Source organism: Aedes albopictus, chromosome 2 (assembly GCF_035046485.1).
Source record: "Aedes albopictus strain Foshan chromosome 2, AalbF5, whole genome shotgun sequence".
NCBI lineage: Eukaryota > Metazoa > Arthropoda > Insecta > Diptera > Culicidae > Aedes > Aedes albopictus.
Genome location: NC_085137.1, coordinates 411,252,058 through 411,267,364, shown reverse-complemented (window position 1 = coordinate 411,267,364; position 15,307 = coordinate 411,252,058). Strand labels below are relative to the sequence as shown.

Below are 15,307 nucleotides of genomic sequence, written 5' to 3'. Positions count from 1 at the left end.
TGAAATTCCTCCAGTAGTTCCTCCAGAATTCCTGGAATTTATCCAGGAGTTGCGCCGGGAGTGCCTGTAGGAGCGCCTCCAGAAGTTTCTTAGGGAATTCCCACAGCAGTTTTTCCGGGAATTCCTACAGAAGTTCGTCCGGGAATCCCTCCAAGCTTCCTAGAATTCCTCCAGGAGTTGCTCTGGGAATTTCTCCAGAAGTGTCTCCGAGAATTTCTCCAGGAGTTTCTCAGGGAATTCCTACAGATGTTCCTCCGAGAGTTCCCCAGGCAATGCTCCCAGCAGTTCTTATAGGATTCCTGGAGTTCCTCCGGGAATTCCTACCGGAGTTCTTCTGGTAATCCCTCCAGTAGTTCCTCCAGGATTCCTGGAATTCCTCCAGTAGTTCATCTAGAATTCCTGGGATTTCTCCAGAAGTTGCTGCGGGAATACCTCCAGGAGTTTCTCCTGGAATTGCAACAGAAGATCCTCCTGGAACTCCTTCAGAAGTTCCTCTGGGAAGTCCTGCGAAGGTAGTTCTAGGATTCCATGAACTCCTCCGGGAGTTCCTCTGGGAGTTCCTCCATGAGTTTAGGAGTTCGTTTTGGAATCATTCCAGCACCCAAGTAACCATGGAGCTGTATATGGAACATGAAATTCACTTTATAGTGTATTATTGCCAGTTGTGAAGATTTAGGGCCGATTTCTTCACCCGGGCTTAAATTTTAAACCAGGCTTAGCAAAATTTTAAGCCGGGCTTAACATTTTTTCGATTTCTTCACCTGGGCTTAACCACTAAACCCGGTTTAATAAAGCTACGGTTTACGTTAAGTGTGGCTTATCTTAAGCGATGCTCTGAGGTGGCTTAGCAGCGCTAAGCCAGGCTTAAGCCGCAAATTGCAGAGTTTGGGTTTCTTCACCTGCTTCATGGTAAAATTTTTGAAACAGCAGACAATATTAAAAAAAACAGTATGTATACTTATGAACGATATAATTGTAAAACGTTTGGATACGGATGGAGGCGATGATAAAGAAAATGATAATCTACAGCCGGTGCGTCGTCAATATAATCCCAAGTAACCACGAAGCCGTATATAAGTGCATCAATTTTGCCATATATTCATATTTAAAATTGTGTATATAATGCTGCATTACTTTATACACCTCATTGAAGCAATATTAACCCTAAAAGGGATACCTGGGGTCCAATTGGACCCCAGGCGCCTATCAGAGCTCGTCTTTGTTCCAACACACTCAGCGAGGTGACGAAACTGAGGCCATGAAGGTATCCCTTTTAGGGTTAAAGTCGAAAAGGGTCCCACTAAAATCAGATTAGTGCCACATATTGCAGCACGTTGACAGCCATTGCTAAAGTGACATAAATGCATGTGCTGTACATTTGCATTTGCACATGCTTAATACGTGCAACATGAAAAACCAAAACAAAAATCTATTTTTAGCACCGTTTCGTTATCGACGGTACTAATGCCCCCCACATGAATGTTTTAACCATCATTTTTTTGTTGCCGGGTTGGGAGTCGAACCAGAAGTGTTGAAGACCGCCAAATGAGTTCCATACGTGCTGTCGCCTTGGACTGTTTCTGCTGCAGTGATAACAACAGATATTTCGTTAACTAAAAGGAAACTGTTCTTCTGTCTCAATCATTGCTGTAGAGGGCAAAACGACTATGTCATATGTAAGAGAATCCCTGTAATTATATTCTGATAAATCACTGAAAAATACATAATGCATTTTATGCAATTCAGTATCATAATTTACATTTTATACAACTCATGTTGGTATCATAATGGTCAATTTTTCCGAACTGGCTCATTATGCAACTGAAATGAGTTGCATAATGAAAAATAGTTGTATAATGTTCATAATGCAACTCATTTGAGTTGCATTATGAACATTATGCAACTCAAATGGGTTGCATTATGAAAAAAATCATTGCATAAAATTTTGTATGGAACTCGTTGCAAAATTCGATTTTTTCAGCACTCTTCGTATTTACGACTCGTGCTGAAAAAATCAACTTTTTGCAACTCGTTACATAAATAACTATTAGAATATATTTATTCAATATAAGAAAATTAAAACACCTCTCGCACACAACTCATATGCTAATTGGGGTTTCCAGCATTATTTGCATGCGATAGCAGGTAACAGAAAAGAGAAAAGTCATCTCTAAAAGGTTTTGCTGAAGAAAGGCGTGGATCGGTGGTTCAAACCGCTTCAAACGAAGATTAAGTTGATCGGGAGCCGAACCAGAAGTGTTGAAAACCGCTAGAGTTGACCGTAAAGTTGTTCACTCTTTTTGGTTTCATTTGTTTACCATTAGAGTCAAGTTTTTATAATTGTATTGTTAGAGCAACCTTTGCTAGTTTGTACATTGCATTTATTCAGTTTTTGCAGTGTTGAATTATTGAATTATCGTATATCACCTTTTAATGCACCCTAATGTTAAGAAAAAATGTAATGCATCAATACATTGATAATGCCAATCTAAAGGATTATTGCATGAGAAGTGTAAAATTACTGCATTTTGCATTGCAAAGGTTGATATTCAGTCTAATTCGTGCAATGATATAATGCTTGTGGTTACTTGGGTAAACAAGTGGAATCTCCGCAATATATGGTATGCAAAATAAAGTTGTTTTGTTGTATGGGCACCATTAAAGTAGATTTAAATTCAAAAGTGGCGCTACTATTGTTGATATTTATAAAGCATGCTTTACTGTAGACATTGCTAAAGTATATAAAAGGCTTGTGTCATAGTGATTACGGAACCGATTGATTCTGTTCTTCATGTTTTTATATACGCGCTCACTTCTAACAAAAAAAAAAAACAATAATAAGGAACAATATAAATCGCGCTTCAATCCTTTATTTTGGGTATAATGAAATCGGGAGCACTATGTTTAATAAGGAAACCAATACCCCATAACATTTTGTTCCCTCAATACCTGGTTTGCCTAATGTCCCAATCAGAAACCGAAAAACCATACATAACATAAATTTTCATACAGCAATTTCCGAGCATAATCATCTGAGTGCGACGCAGCAATCCATGAAAACTTGGGGTTGGTCTTCTTTTAATTTGAATGGTTCTGTTTTTTGAAGTATTTTCCGATTTTTTTTTTGAACTGAGGTTTTTTTTATTTACAACGATGCAAGCTTTAGTAAATAAATACATATATGATGTTATAAATGCTTGCATTATTGGATGCCATAAAACTTCTAACATGTTAATGCAATGATAGATTAAACAACGGGTCTATTATAGAACTATAATAGAACTATAATCCATAATGCTTCAATGCATTCATAATGTAGATTAAACGCTTCATTACTTTACAGATGAAGATTAGCATTAGCTAATCTATAATACGACTAAATTAATGTAATGATATAATGCTTGTGATTACTATGGTTATATCATTTTCTGCCTTCTTTTGCACATTAAGCGGCGGCAAAACTTCAGCCGCATCGACATCCATTCCATCTTCTCCTTCCTCATTGCTGCAAAAAAAAAAAAAATACATCTTGACCAGCGGCCGTCAGTGCGACTTCAAGGGCTGTGACCGACCGGATCTCCAGCCGGTGTCCGTCAACGGGTGGTTCTGGACCGCCGAGCTGCAGAAGCTGGCCCCGGCCAACGTGCGCAACCAGAACGACTGGTCCGAGCAGGGAGGAATCGGCAAACCGCAACCGGACAACCGCGAGCTGCTGCAGGGCGGTGCCCCCGAGAACTGCTTGGCCATCCTGAACAACTTCTACAACGATGGAGTGCATTGGCACGACGTTGCCTGCCACCACGTGAAACCGTGGTTGTGCGAAGAGAACGACGCCCTGCTGAAGTACATCAAGTACACCAATTCGGGACTGCGCATCTAGAAAGCTTTCGTGGAAACTCGGGAAATTACCAAAATTTATTCACGTTCTTGGTTCACACAGCTCGCGAGGTATGTTTTGGGTGATACAAGAACCGATACAAATTTTCTCACGTAAGTTAGTATTAGGAACGTGCTAGATTGTAAGATTGAAACTCAGAGAAGCATCATACGCATACGACTGCCTGTTTAGGTTCATGGACGAAGGAGTAACTTGATCATTTGCTGTTTTCTGTCATCGGTTGAATCTTATGATTTGAAATTCTTGATGATTTTATATTTATTGAACAAAATTTTTAAAAAACCAAAATCCTAGAAGTGTTTATTGAGAAAGAATCTACTGTCCTATCGCTTAAAGATATGGAGATATTATTGTAACATGTAGTTAAGTAGTTTTTAATTTAAATAAAAAAAAGCTTATTATGTACTAATCATTATTTAAAAGCAGCAATAACTTTATAAACTAGAATTAAGGAACATTGAAAACCGTGGTAAATAGTTTGACGAAATACTTGCCTTACATTTAGATGAATTTTCCTCATCTCACAACTCATTTCTCGTTACCATACTTAGCTGCCAACCGATCCAACAAAGAATTAAACCCTTGTTCGCGTTCCGACCGCCGTTGAGCAATCTGCTGTTCGAGCGACCCGCCTCGACTACTGGAAGCCTTCCTATTATCCAACTTCCGCTTCAGTGCCTTCGCTTCCTTTACCTCCTTGTTCTCCCTCCGGTGACGTCGATTACGCTTCTCCTTGGGTTCCTCCGTGAAGGCCTTGTACTCCGGAACTTCACCCGCGGCAATCATCGACTGGACCGCTTCGATAATCCGCGGTTCACTCTTGGCGCCCATGTAGGGAACGTACTGCGACATGTAATCCAAACAACCTTTGCCGCCAAGATAAGCTTCCTTGATGTCTTTGCGCTCCAGCTCCGAACCCACGTAGGCCTTCTCGAAGTCCTCGATGTCGTCGGTGGTAATGGGCTTGAAGAACTTCTGCCACATGGCCATCCACTTGACATCGGCGGCTGGATCGTCGTCATCGTCGATCAGGCCCTGCTCGTCGTACAAAGCCCGTTTGTCCTGGTCCGAGAGGACGGAGTAGATCTTGCTCAGCACTTTGAACTTTTCGGTGGCCTCCGCTTTCTCGGTGGGACTCACACGGTCCGGGTGTACCTTCAGGGACAGCTTGTAGTATGCCTTTTTAACTGAAAACAGCAAAATATCGGCGATTACATGGTAACATAAGCCACGTACACTCTAGTCTTACTCTCGCCTTCCTGGGCATTTTTGTTAACTTTGAAGATTTCGTAGACATCACGGGAACCGAAGAACCTTTCGCACAAGTCTAATGTTGATGGCATGGTTCGGCTTCACGATTATCTCTGTACACAAATTCAAACGGATAGAATCAACGGAATCACCAAACAATCACAAAATTACACACGATCCTGTTATTCTGGGCTTGTTGTTGTTGTTGTTGGGTTTTTCCGTTTATGGCTTGAGGTACAGTGCCTCATATCCGCCAGTAGCTATAGGGCACTGCATTGTTTTGATTTTGTATGGGATTTTGACGTTTCTTGGCCTTGTTATTTACAAAATGTCTGTAAGAGTGAATGAGAGGGAAAGAATTTCGTGCAGTCCCCTATATAGGGCACTGCATTGTTTTGATTTTGTATTGGATTTTGACGTTTCTTGGCCTTGTTGTTTACAAAATTTCTGTACGAGTGAAAGAGAAGGCGAGAATTTCTTGCAGTGCCCTATTCTGGGCTTGGCGCGCTCTCTGTCAAGCGTGATGATGGCTGCAGTTACAAGCCAAGGTATTCAAAGTTGCAGGTACGTGCGTGTCAAAGCAGCAGTCGTTACGCACGTTATTTTATAGCTGTTACAGTCGACAAACATCCGTGACTCAAACCTACACGGTCAGAAAATTCATTCATTTCTGAGCGAACACGGTCACAAAATTCACACACTAATGTCGTTTTAGTTTTTGCGGCGGTGCTACACCAAGGAGAATACATTTTAGGGAACGTTCAAAAATTACGTCCAACATTTAGGGGAGGGGGGGGGGGGTCTAGAAAAGTGTGACAGTACGTGTATTGGGTATAGGGAAATTGCGTGACAGAGGGGGGGAGGGGGGGTCTAGAAATCCCGAAAAACGATGGACGTAATTTGTGAATCTTCCCTTACTAAGGTGGCGCAGATAAACATTGCAAACCACTGGTTGTCTCTTCCACTCTTCTGGTGTTCTTATGCAACTAAAATAGTGACGTCACTATTTCAGTTCCATAAGAACACCAGAAGAATGGAAGAGACAACCAGTGGTTTGCAATGTTTATCTGCGCCACCTTAGTAAAATGTATTCTCCTTGGTGCTACACCGCTTCGTGCTACACTTTTTGCAGAATAATCCAACATTTTCGGTGCAGTTGCATTGGTGTGCGTGTATAAACACCAAAATATTGACAACTTTGCAAACGCTGATTAGCCCCCGAGCCTTTCAAATAAACAAATAAGTAGAAAAAAAAACGCTGATTGGTGGACACGGTGTGCACCACCCAGGTAACCACTAAGCATTTGAATAAGCCGTGTACCAGCCCGTATTATGCATTTAAACTGCTTGCTGCCCTACATAAGCAGTTTGAATGCATAACTGCCTTGAGTTAGCATAAGCTGTGCTGGTCAAATGCTTTTGGCTGTTAATTAGCATTTCAACTGCTTGAAGTGTTTTCACTTGGGAGCAATCAGAATGCTTTTCAACTGCTCTTTAAATGCTAGGAGCAAAAAGGTTGGGAGATATGTTACGCATTTGGCAACACATATTGTCTCTCTCTTACAGAGCCTATGCTTCTGTTTACAAATTTGTGCATCTTATTTGTTTCTTCATTTTCCTCTACTCATCCAAAAGCACCAAAGAAAACATTACTGCAGCTGGATTGGTTTGGGAATTTGTCCATAAAAAGATCACCAATTATTTAGAGGGAAAAAAGAATCATATTCCACAGATATTTAAAAGAAGGGATCGTAATCCTCTACCACAATGAAACATCTCAATGAAAACAAGTTTTTGATGTTGAATCTGAAGCTGTTATCGAATCATTCTTTATATTGGCGATTTAATCAACGCACGCCACCGGAACAGCTTTAGCATCCTGGATCAGGAGCAACAGAATCAGAAGCAGATATGATTAATCAATCTCCGGATCGTAAGTTCAAACCTACATCACTACAAAAATCAGCAAAAAAGTACCACCTAGCACCGGCTGGAACATGGAAAGACGATGAAGCGGGAAGCAGGCTGAGAACGAGAAGCAGACGTCAATCTATTTTCGTTTTTTTTTGCTCGACGAGGCGTTACGCTTCTTTGACATTTCGTCACGACGTTCCTGAAGGCATAGCACTGAGACAGCCCGTTATTTTGCCAAAACATGTTGTAAGGTAGCACTATAGGCGCATATATGGCTAATTAGCATTAAACGCCTTGTCGTAAAGGCTACTATAATGCTGAAGGAATGCTATTTTAAATGCTTACTGGTTACTTGGGTAGGATGACGAAAATTTTTAAAATCATTCGCTAAATAAGATTGCTCTGCACGGGCAGCAATCATTTCCTTACTGGAAATATCCTTGTTTGCCTTGAAATTAATTTTTGCCAATCTCGTCATCCGTGCGAGTATCGTTCATGTTTACAAAAAGAGATTGCGGTGTTGAGGAAACTTGCAGATGTAAACAAAAATGTTTATCATTTTAGCGCATTAAGGGCCGATTTCTTCACCTATCCGGCTTAACGACGTAAGCCTGGTTTACCTTAAACCACACTTAAAGTTAAGCCAAATTCTTAAGCCAGGTTTAAATATTTGCATTTCTTCACACCGGTTTAGCAAATAAAGGCGACGGCTTACGCTAAGCCAAGCTTAACGAAATTTCCCATATCATTCCAGTGACTTTCCAATGGAAACGTCATTTTAAGCCGCCGATATTTTGAAATGCCCGTTATATGCAGTATGGAGTAACAACAACAAAGCATTCGGTGAAATTTTAGCAGGAAAAGCGGAATCGCTCGGTATTTTTTTCGGATACAGAAAGAAATTAACAATAATGATCTACCTAGACTGTTGATGTTTTACCCAACGCTAGTATCGAAGATCTACGATTTAGTACCTACTACATATGATCGTTCTCTAGATCGTTCCACAACATTTGGTGTTCGAATTTGCCTCTCATTGTACAAAGTTGGAGTGCCACGTTGCAGAAAAGGCGTTGCAATGTTGATTTTATGTTTTTGTGATGTTTGCAACAAGAATAAACTGGAAACTCCACTTTCTTAACTGTTAAATTAGAATAACTTTATTTTCTTCTCTGACAACGACATGACTTGCTCCGGTTGACACTCGATTCTGCTCTACAGCTAATTGGCTCTTAGCTAATGGATAGACGAGGGGTGCACCAATGCTACTATCCTCACACCTCCCGTATTAATTCAAAACCAATATTGTTAACAATCAGTAAGAACAATCTGTAACGATAACGAATTTTCACATGATTTATCTTTTAAAGATTCGACCTTGTTTATCTCTCAACCGCCAAAAACCCCTTTCAAAACCGCTAACTACCAATCCCTCATTATCACTGGCGCTATCAAATTCTTCCTCACTCGACTCCGAATTTACCGGCACCTCAATTGATTCCCGATTGCCTTCTACCTGATTAGGTTCCAATCCTAAATCCTCTCCCTCCTCAGGATCTAACTCCCTCTCTACCTCGCCAGTGTTTGGAATCACCATGTTCCCGCCACTTAATGATTGCTCACTCGGATTTCCCATCTCAGCTTCAACGGCTATAGCAGACGGAGACGGTTCCGCTATCTCCGGTACTGATTCAAACTCCTGATGAGCCCTAACTCTATCTTCACGATGAGGCCAAGCTGTATTCGAACGCTTTACAGGTCCGTAATCTCTCTTGACAGCTGCTGGAAGTGCTTGAGGATCATCTTGTTGTGTAGCTCTCCTAGTATCGCTTTTAATTTGGTTGAGATGTCGTTTGATGATTCTGCCCGACTTAGACAGCCGAACATAGTAATTGCGTGGACCTTCTACTTCGACAATTACTGCAGATGTCCAAGATGCCTTGTTTGGGTCAGTGTAGTCTCGTACAATAACGGGGTCTCCAACCTTGAATCTTACATCACGCGTTCCCCGATAACATCTAATCTGTACTTGTTGCTTCCTCAAAATGTTGCCCTTGGCCACGCCTTCCTGCTTACTGCTCTCCGCTGCACGTGACTGCATTAGATCCAAACTCGTCTTGAGATCTCTTCCCAGCATCATCTGCGACGGTGACATACGAGTTGTGCAGTGGATCGACTTCCGATAACCGATCAAGAAATTAGCAACAATACTCCTCACGCTTTTCTGAGTGTCTTTCAGACACTTCAACAGGGAGTTCTTGAACGTTTTCACCATGTTTTCTGCTTCTCCGTTAGTGGCAGGATGTCCCGGACTTGTCAATCTATGTCTAATTCCATTCGCTTTTAAAAACGCTTGCACGTTACTTGCAACAAACTGGGTCCCGTTATCACTTACCAATTCATCGAACAATCCAAACCTCGAAATGCATTCTACCAATTTGTCTAGTACGAATTCCGACGTGCAACACTTTGTCGGAAAAACCTCTACCCACTTGGAAAGAGCGTCCACTATGATCAAATAACTCATGCCCTTCACTGGTCCGGCAAAATCAATGTGTAAGCGGCTCCATACACGTACTGGTGGTTCCCACGGAATCAGTTTTGCTTTTGCAGGAGAATGGCTCTGTATCAAACACGCAGGACAATCTTTAATGAATTCCTCCAGATCACGATCTAACTCCGGCCACCATACACTGGATCTGGCAACGCTTTTCGACTTCACAATACCCAAATGTGACTTATGAAGCTGCTCCAAAATCTTCTTGCGCAAAATCAAAGGAACCACGACTCTGTGCCCTCGCATCACGGTCCCACTCTCCAAAGACAACTCATCAACGAATCTTCGATATGGGTTATCTCGCAACGCTGACAGAGGAAGTTCGCCCTTCAGTACTTGCAGAACCACACCCAATTGTTCATCATTTGATATCTCCTTTACAAGTACGCCCTGATCCACTAGTTCACAATCTGGTTGGTTAATAAAGTTCAAATACGAATCTCCCTCTTTCCACAGAGTCCACGATTCAGTTGGAAACCGCGAAGCAAAATCTGCAATGTTCTGCTGGGATCCTACATGCTCAATACTATAGCTGAAACCGGACAGGAAATGTGCCCACCGCTGCATCCTGCTTGCCGCAATCGTAGGAATACCTTTTTGTGGATGAAGAAGACTTAAGAGCGGTTTATGATCAGTTCTGATAACAAACTTATTGCCCGCTAGATAAAAGAAAAACTTATTCAACCCGTACATAATTGCCAAGGCTTCCCGATCAATCACACTATAATTAGCTTCTGCGGCATGCAACTTGCGGGACGCAAACGCAACCGGCCGTTCAACGCCGTTACTCATCTTCTGACTCAAAACCGCAGAAACGCCGACATTCGATGCATCACATGTTAAGAAAATGCTTGCATGCGGATCAAAATGAGCCAACGAAACATCCCTACAAATCTCGTCCTTGATTCTCTTAAAAGCCGCACTACACTCTGACGTCCATACGAATCTAACGTTCTTCTTCAGAAGTTTGTAAAGCGGGCGCATAATATCCGCTAAACCCCTAACAAATTTGGAATAATAGTTCACGAGTCCCGCAAAAGCCCGTACTTCTGAAACGTTTTTCGGTTCTGGCGCATCACGAATAGCTTTCATACGTTCGTCTGTCTTCCGCAGTCCGTCCTTATCTACCACATATCCCAAGAATGTCACTTCACTTTTGAAGAACTCGCACTTGGCCTTGTTCAGTTTGAATCCCGCATTTTGTAACACCTCAAAAACTTTTCGCAACCTCTCCAAATGTTCCTCATCTGAGCTACCTGTTACCATGACGTCATCCAAAAAGTTTTGTACGCCAGGTATACCACATAGTAGTTTCTCAAGCTCCCTCTGTACAATACCACTTGCTGGTTTTATGCCAAACGGTAAACGGTTCATCAAAAACACTCCCTTCATCGTTGATATAGCACACAGCCCCTTAGACTCCTCATCCAGCTCGAACTGGTTGTAGCATCTGGACAAATCCAATTTAGAAAATTTTTGACCGCCGTTCAATTTTGAAAATATCTCCTCTGCCGACGGAAGCGGATGCTTCACGTCCTTAACATTCTTGTTAACGGTTACTTTGTAATCTCCACAAAGCCTCACCGTCCCGTCCGACTTGATGACTGGAACCAAAGGAGTCCCCCACTGTGAGCTGTCACATTTCGTTATGATGCCCTCGGCCTCCATCTTATCCAACTCGCGAATCACTTGCTCTTGAAACTTGAACGGCACTTGCCTAGGCTTCTTGAAAACCGGATTAGCGTCTCCCTCCAATTCGATTTTTACCTGTCCGTGTCTGAAGCAACCCAACCCATCAGAAAACAACTCTTCGTGGTTTTGAATCAACTCGTTAAGCTTTTTGTTTGTTTCTGGCCGTACATTAGGTCGCACCACGGATCGCACGTTGTTGACCATCGAAAAAAACTATCCCAAAAGCACTAATGAAATTTCTGCCCAACAACGGTGGCCCACCGTTTTCTATCACCACGAATACCAATGACCGCTTTTGTCCCTTATAACATAAAACGGGGAAAATACAACCTAACACATCCAGCGGTTGTCCACTGTAGCCCATCAATCTCACCGACGTCTTTCTTAGCTTCCACGCCGAAAGCTTCTTTTCGTACATGTCCCGCGATACTACAGATATAGCAGCCCCACTGTCCAACTCCATCGAGTAACGATCCCTTCCTACTTCTACCTCTAACACAATTGGTTTCTCAATACCGTGTAAACTGCCCACGTTACAAAAATCAATTTCCGACTTACTAAGATAATTTTGCTGCAACTCCACCCGATCGCCACCATTTTCCTGGGTAATGGTCGCCTGTGCCGACGTGTCCCTCACGTAGTGGGTTCGCTGAACATCGCACGCTGCTTGAAGATGCCCTTTAACGCCACAACCGCGGCATGTATAGTCCTTGAACTTGCATTCCCTTTTCATATGGCCCGTCTTGTTGCAAACAAAGCATCTGTAGTCGTCCTTTCGAGCCGTTCCTCGCTGCCTGTCGGTTTTGACTTTTCCTCTCGGTGTGTCGTTGCTGCTTCCCTTCACGTAATGGTGTCCCAATGCCACTGTGTTGTCGATCTCGTACTTCAAGGCTATTTCCTGTGCTTTTTCCAACGTCAATGTGTCGTCCTCCTCGCAGATTCTGTCGAATGCTTTGCCGTCCAGACCATCGACAAACTTGTTCACCAAGGCTTGCGGCAAGTAATTACCGAACCTGCAGTTGGCGGCTAGATTCTTAATCCGTGCAATCCACTCATTAACTGTTTCTGGTCCATCTTGATTCCTCTGAGCACGGGAAAATATTCTCCTTTCCTTATGCACGATCACTGGTGGCGTGAAATGTGTGGATAACAGCGTACACAATTCCACATACGTTTTATCTTTCGGTTGTGTTGGTGTGCATAGGTCCCTGAGTAACTTGTAGGTTTTCGATGAAAGATGATTGATTAGCACTGCCTTTTTCGTCGCCTCCTGAATACTGTTGCTCACGAAGTATTGTTCTAGCTGCTCCTTGTATAATTCCCATTCCTCCTCCTCCGCATCAAAATGGCGGAACGATGCTGCTGCCAACGCCATGCCTACCGCCGCTCAAAAATACGTCCAATTTTCTACTTATCACCGGAATCCATTAATTTTTGCTAGCCTCGTCGCCACTGTGATGTTTGCAACAAGAATAAACTGGAAACTCCACTTTCTTAACTGTTAAATTAGAATAACTTTATTTTCTTCTCTGACAACGACATGACTTGCTCCGGTTGACACTCGATTCTGCTCTACAGCTAATTGGCTCTTAGCTAATGGATAGACGAGGGGTGCACCAATGCTACTATCCTCACAGTTTTGATATCCATAATCGCCTTCGAATAAAGTTGCATTTCGATAGTGAGTTTTTAAAAATGTGTTTGTCGTGAGATGCTCCAGAGTTCAGACCATTATTCGAATATGTTTAAAATTATGAACTGTGTACATTCAATGAAAGCCACAGCAAAGTTCAAGTTACACTAGAAACTGAAATCCCTTAAGGGGCCGTCCATATACCACGTGGACAGCTTGGAGGGGGGAGGGGGTTAGCGAAAAGTCCACGCTTGTCCACGGAGAGGGGGGTGGGGGCTCATCAAATGTCCACGTGGACAACATTGACATAAAAATTAGGAAACAAATTATGTCACATTATTGATGAGATACTCTTCAACAAATCTTTCATACATTTAATTATATTATACATTGTCTTTAAGTTGTTAGCTACTTCTTCAAGGAAAAAAAAATCAGGGTATTGATTCACAGACTAATTTGTTTTAAATTATAAGAATTTCTAATTACTTAGTTTTCTTCATCGAGGAATGTTCTGGAGATTTAAAATGGAGTGAAGACCATGCAAATGATGGTGTTTCAGTCAGAAAGTTTTCATTGAAGTTCTGTATGGATTTCTCGAAGTTTTATATCCAATTTTAAAACTACTTCAAAGTTTCAAAATACAAAAAAAAAATTTCGCCAACTGGAGCGGGAATCGAACCCACACTCTCACAAACATTAAACTGAGTTAAAAATAATGTTAAAAACTTGTAGGTACCTATATTTTGTGCCACTTGTTTGTATTCTATGGTAAACTGTAGAATATTTGTATTTTATAAAGTTGTATTTTATAAAGTTGAAGATATTGTTCAAAATTACTTTTTCCATTCATTTTAGACATATGAAAAACACTTTTTTTCGGAAGTCCACGTGGACATTGGGGGAGGGGGGTAGGGGTCAATGAAAAGTCCACGCTTGTCCACGGGGAGGGGGGAGGGGGTCAAAAACCATGAATTTTCTGTCCACGTGGTATATGGACGGCCCCTAATAGAAACAGTTTATTCTACTTTTATTCCATTCGTTGGTGTTTTTAATACTTTATTTTAAAATGTTTAGGTGCCGTTCACAACGCTCTAAAGAAAAGGAAAATATGGTCGTGCGTTACGGCCCATGCCAAAAATTTAGGATTTTAATATAAAAATGTGTTAATAAGATGCCCGCTGCCTTGTGCCTTGTATTAAAATATGAAACGGAACGTTTTTTGCAGTGCTGAAATAGTTATTTGTGTCACAAGTTGCAAAAATGATGATTTTTTCAGCACGAGTTGTACAATTATCCAACCAGGCTTGCCGAGTTGAATAAATACAACGAGTGCTGAAAAAATCGAGTTTTGCAACGTGTTCCATACAAAGTTTTTTGTAATTACGAAAAACACCCATCAATTACCTGCACATTCTGAGAAAACATGCAAGCGGGCTTCCACGTGTATAAGTCGTCTTAGCCTATTATCTGATCAAGTAGGCGTTTCACTAGGACTACAGACCAGGTCAAACCGAGATGGCTGTCACAAATTTTCAAGCTTCCGTCCAGTTCAGTCTGGCACTTTTTCTTCTAAGAGGAGAAGTTTTTGGAAGAAATAATACAGGAAGTGACCGAAAGGACGTGCACAGACACAAAAATATAGATTTTCGGAATATTAACTTTGTTAACTATGATAAATTAAGCCAAACTAGGAGCAAATTGTCCAATCAAACAACAGTGCCGAAAAGTACTACTTTTCGGCACACTTAAGAGTGTCAAAAAGTAGTAGCTTTCGGCACACTTGTTAAAGTTTGGTTGGAAAAGTAGGCCAATTCGATACCTTTTCACCGATTGAAAAGTAAGCACTTTCGAAACGTAATTACAAAAATGTAATTTCGACCTATCTAGATTCAATGTCATTGAATATCTTCGAAAAGGGCAATAGGACACGATCGGTGCAGCACTAGATATGTAGTAATGAGCTAATGCTAAATAGGGTCCTAAAATGAAAAATATTTTCCCGGTTTTGCTGCATAACACGAAGGAGCATGCTTTTCTGATCTCAATGGTAATTTTTCCAAACTTAAAAAATGACAGAATAGTTAATAAACTCGAAAATAAAATAATGATGATCAGGTCTTGTTTGACATTCCAGGTCAACCTTGACGTAACGAAAGTGAAACGGCGGGTTGCAAAAGACATCACATTGGCTCACTTTTGACAGCAAATATTCCTGTTTGACATACACGGTAAACAAAATTTACCCAAAATTGAGTGCTAAACAAGGAGTGTTGCAAAAGTTATTAAAAATTTTGAAAATATGTTTTATGGACTTTACCTAATAGGAAAACTTAAAAAATGAGTAAACATGTCGTTTTAATCA

At 41.4% G+C, this 15,307-nt stretch overlaps 3 protein-coding genes across 3 annotated transcripts; 1 reads left to right on the top strand and 2 right to left on the bottom strand.

Moving 5' to 3' along the window:
• Window positions 1-3,412: 3,412 nt before the first annotated feature.
• On the top strand, window positions 3,413-4,060 carry LOC115268558 (uncharacterized). Its single transcript, XM_029876666.2, has one exon. It carries the CDS (start codon window positions 3,413-3,415, stop codon window positions 3,878-3,880), a length of 468 nt encoding a protein of 155 aa, XP_029732526.1. The 3' UTR covers window positions 3,881-4,060.
• A 78-nt stretch (window positions 4,061-4,138) lies between these two features.
• Window positions 4,139-5,345, bottom strand: LOC115254213 (J domain-containing protein CG6693). The gene is made up of 2 exons (XM_029876667.2): window positions 5,148-5,345; window positions 4,139-5,085 (listed from the first exon to the last, which is right to left on the bottom strand). Exons 1-2 carry the CDS (start codon window positions 5,239-5,241, stop codon window positions 4,427-4,429), a joined length of 753 nt encoding a protein of 250 aa, XP_029732527.1. The 5' UTR covers window positions 5,242-5,345; the 3' UTR covers window positions 4,139-4,426.
• Window positions 5,346-8,378: 3,033 nt separating this feature from the next.
• LOC115268563 (uncharacterized protein K02A2.6-like) lies at window positions 8,379-12,687 on the bottom strand. Its single transcript, XM_029876669.1, has 4 exons — window positions 11,648-12,687; window positions 10,715-11,397; window positions 8,531-10,213; window positions 8,379-8,392 (listed from the first exon to the last, which is right to left on the bottom strand). The coding sequence occupies exons 1-4, from the start codon at window positions 12,685-12,687 to the stop codon at window positions 8,379-8,381; spliced, it is 3,420 nt and encodes a 1,139-aa protein (XP_029732529.1).
• Window positions 12,688-15,307: the final 2,620 nt, after the last annotated feature.

Bases quoted from the DNA above. Each gene is read 5' to 3' on its own strand.
- LOC115268558 (XM_029876666.2), top strand. From the start codon at position 3,413: ATGGTTATATCATTTTCTGCCTTCTTTTGCACATTAAGCGGCGGCAAA.
- LOC115254213 (XM_029876667.2), bottom strand. From the start codon at position 5,241: ATGCCATCAACATTAGACTTGTGCGAAAGGTTCTTCGGTTCCCGTGAT. The intron at 5,086-5,147 runs GTAAGACTAGAG...TGCTGTTTTCAG, and splicing joins AAATGCCCAGGAAGGCGAGA to TTAAAAAGGCATACTACAAG.
- LOC115268563 (XM_029876669.1), bottom strand. From the start codon at position 12,687: ATGGCGTTGGCAGCAGCATCGTTCCGCCATTTTGATGCGGAGGAGGAG. The intron at 11,398-11,647 runs GTTAGGTTGTAT...GGGTTGCTTCAG, and splicing joins AGTGGACAACCGCTGGATGT to ACACGGACAGGTAAAAATCG. The intron at 10,214-10,714 runs GTATGAAAGCTA...ATCCACAAAAAG, and splicing joins ACTGCGGAAGACAGACGAAC to GTATTCCTACGATTGCGGCA.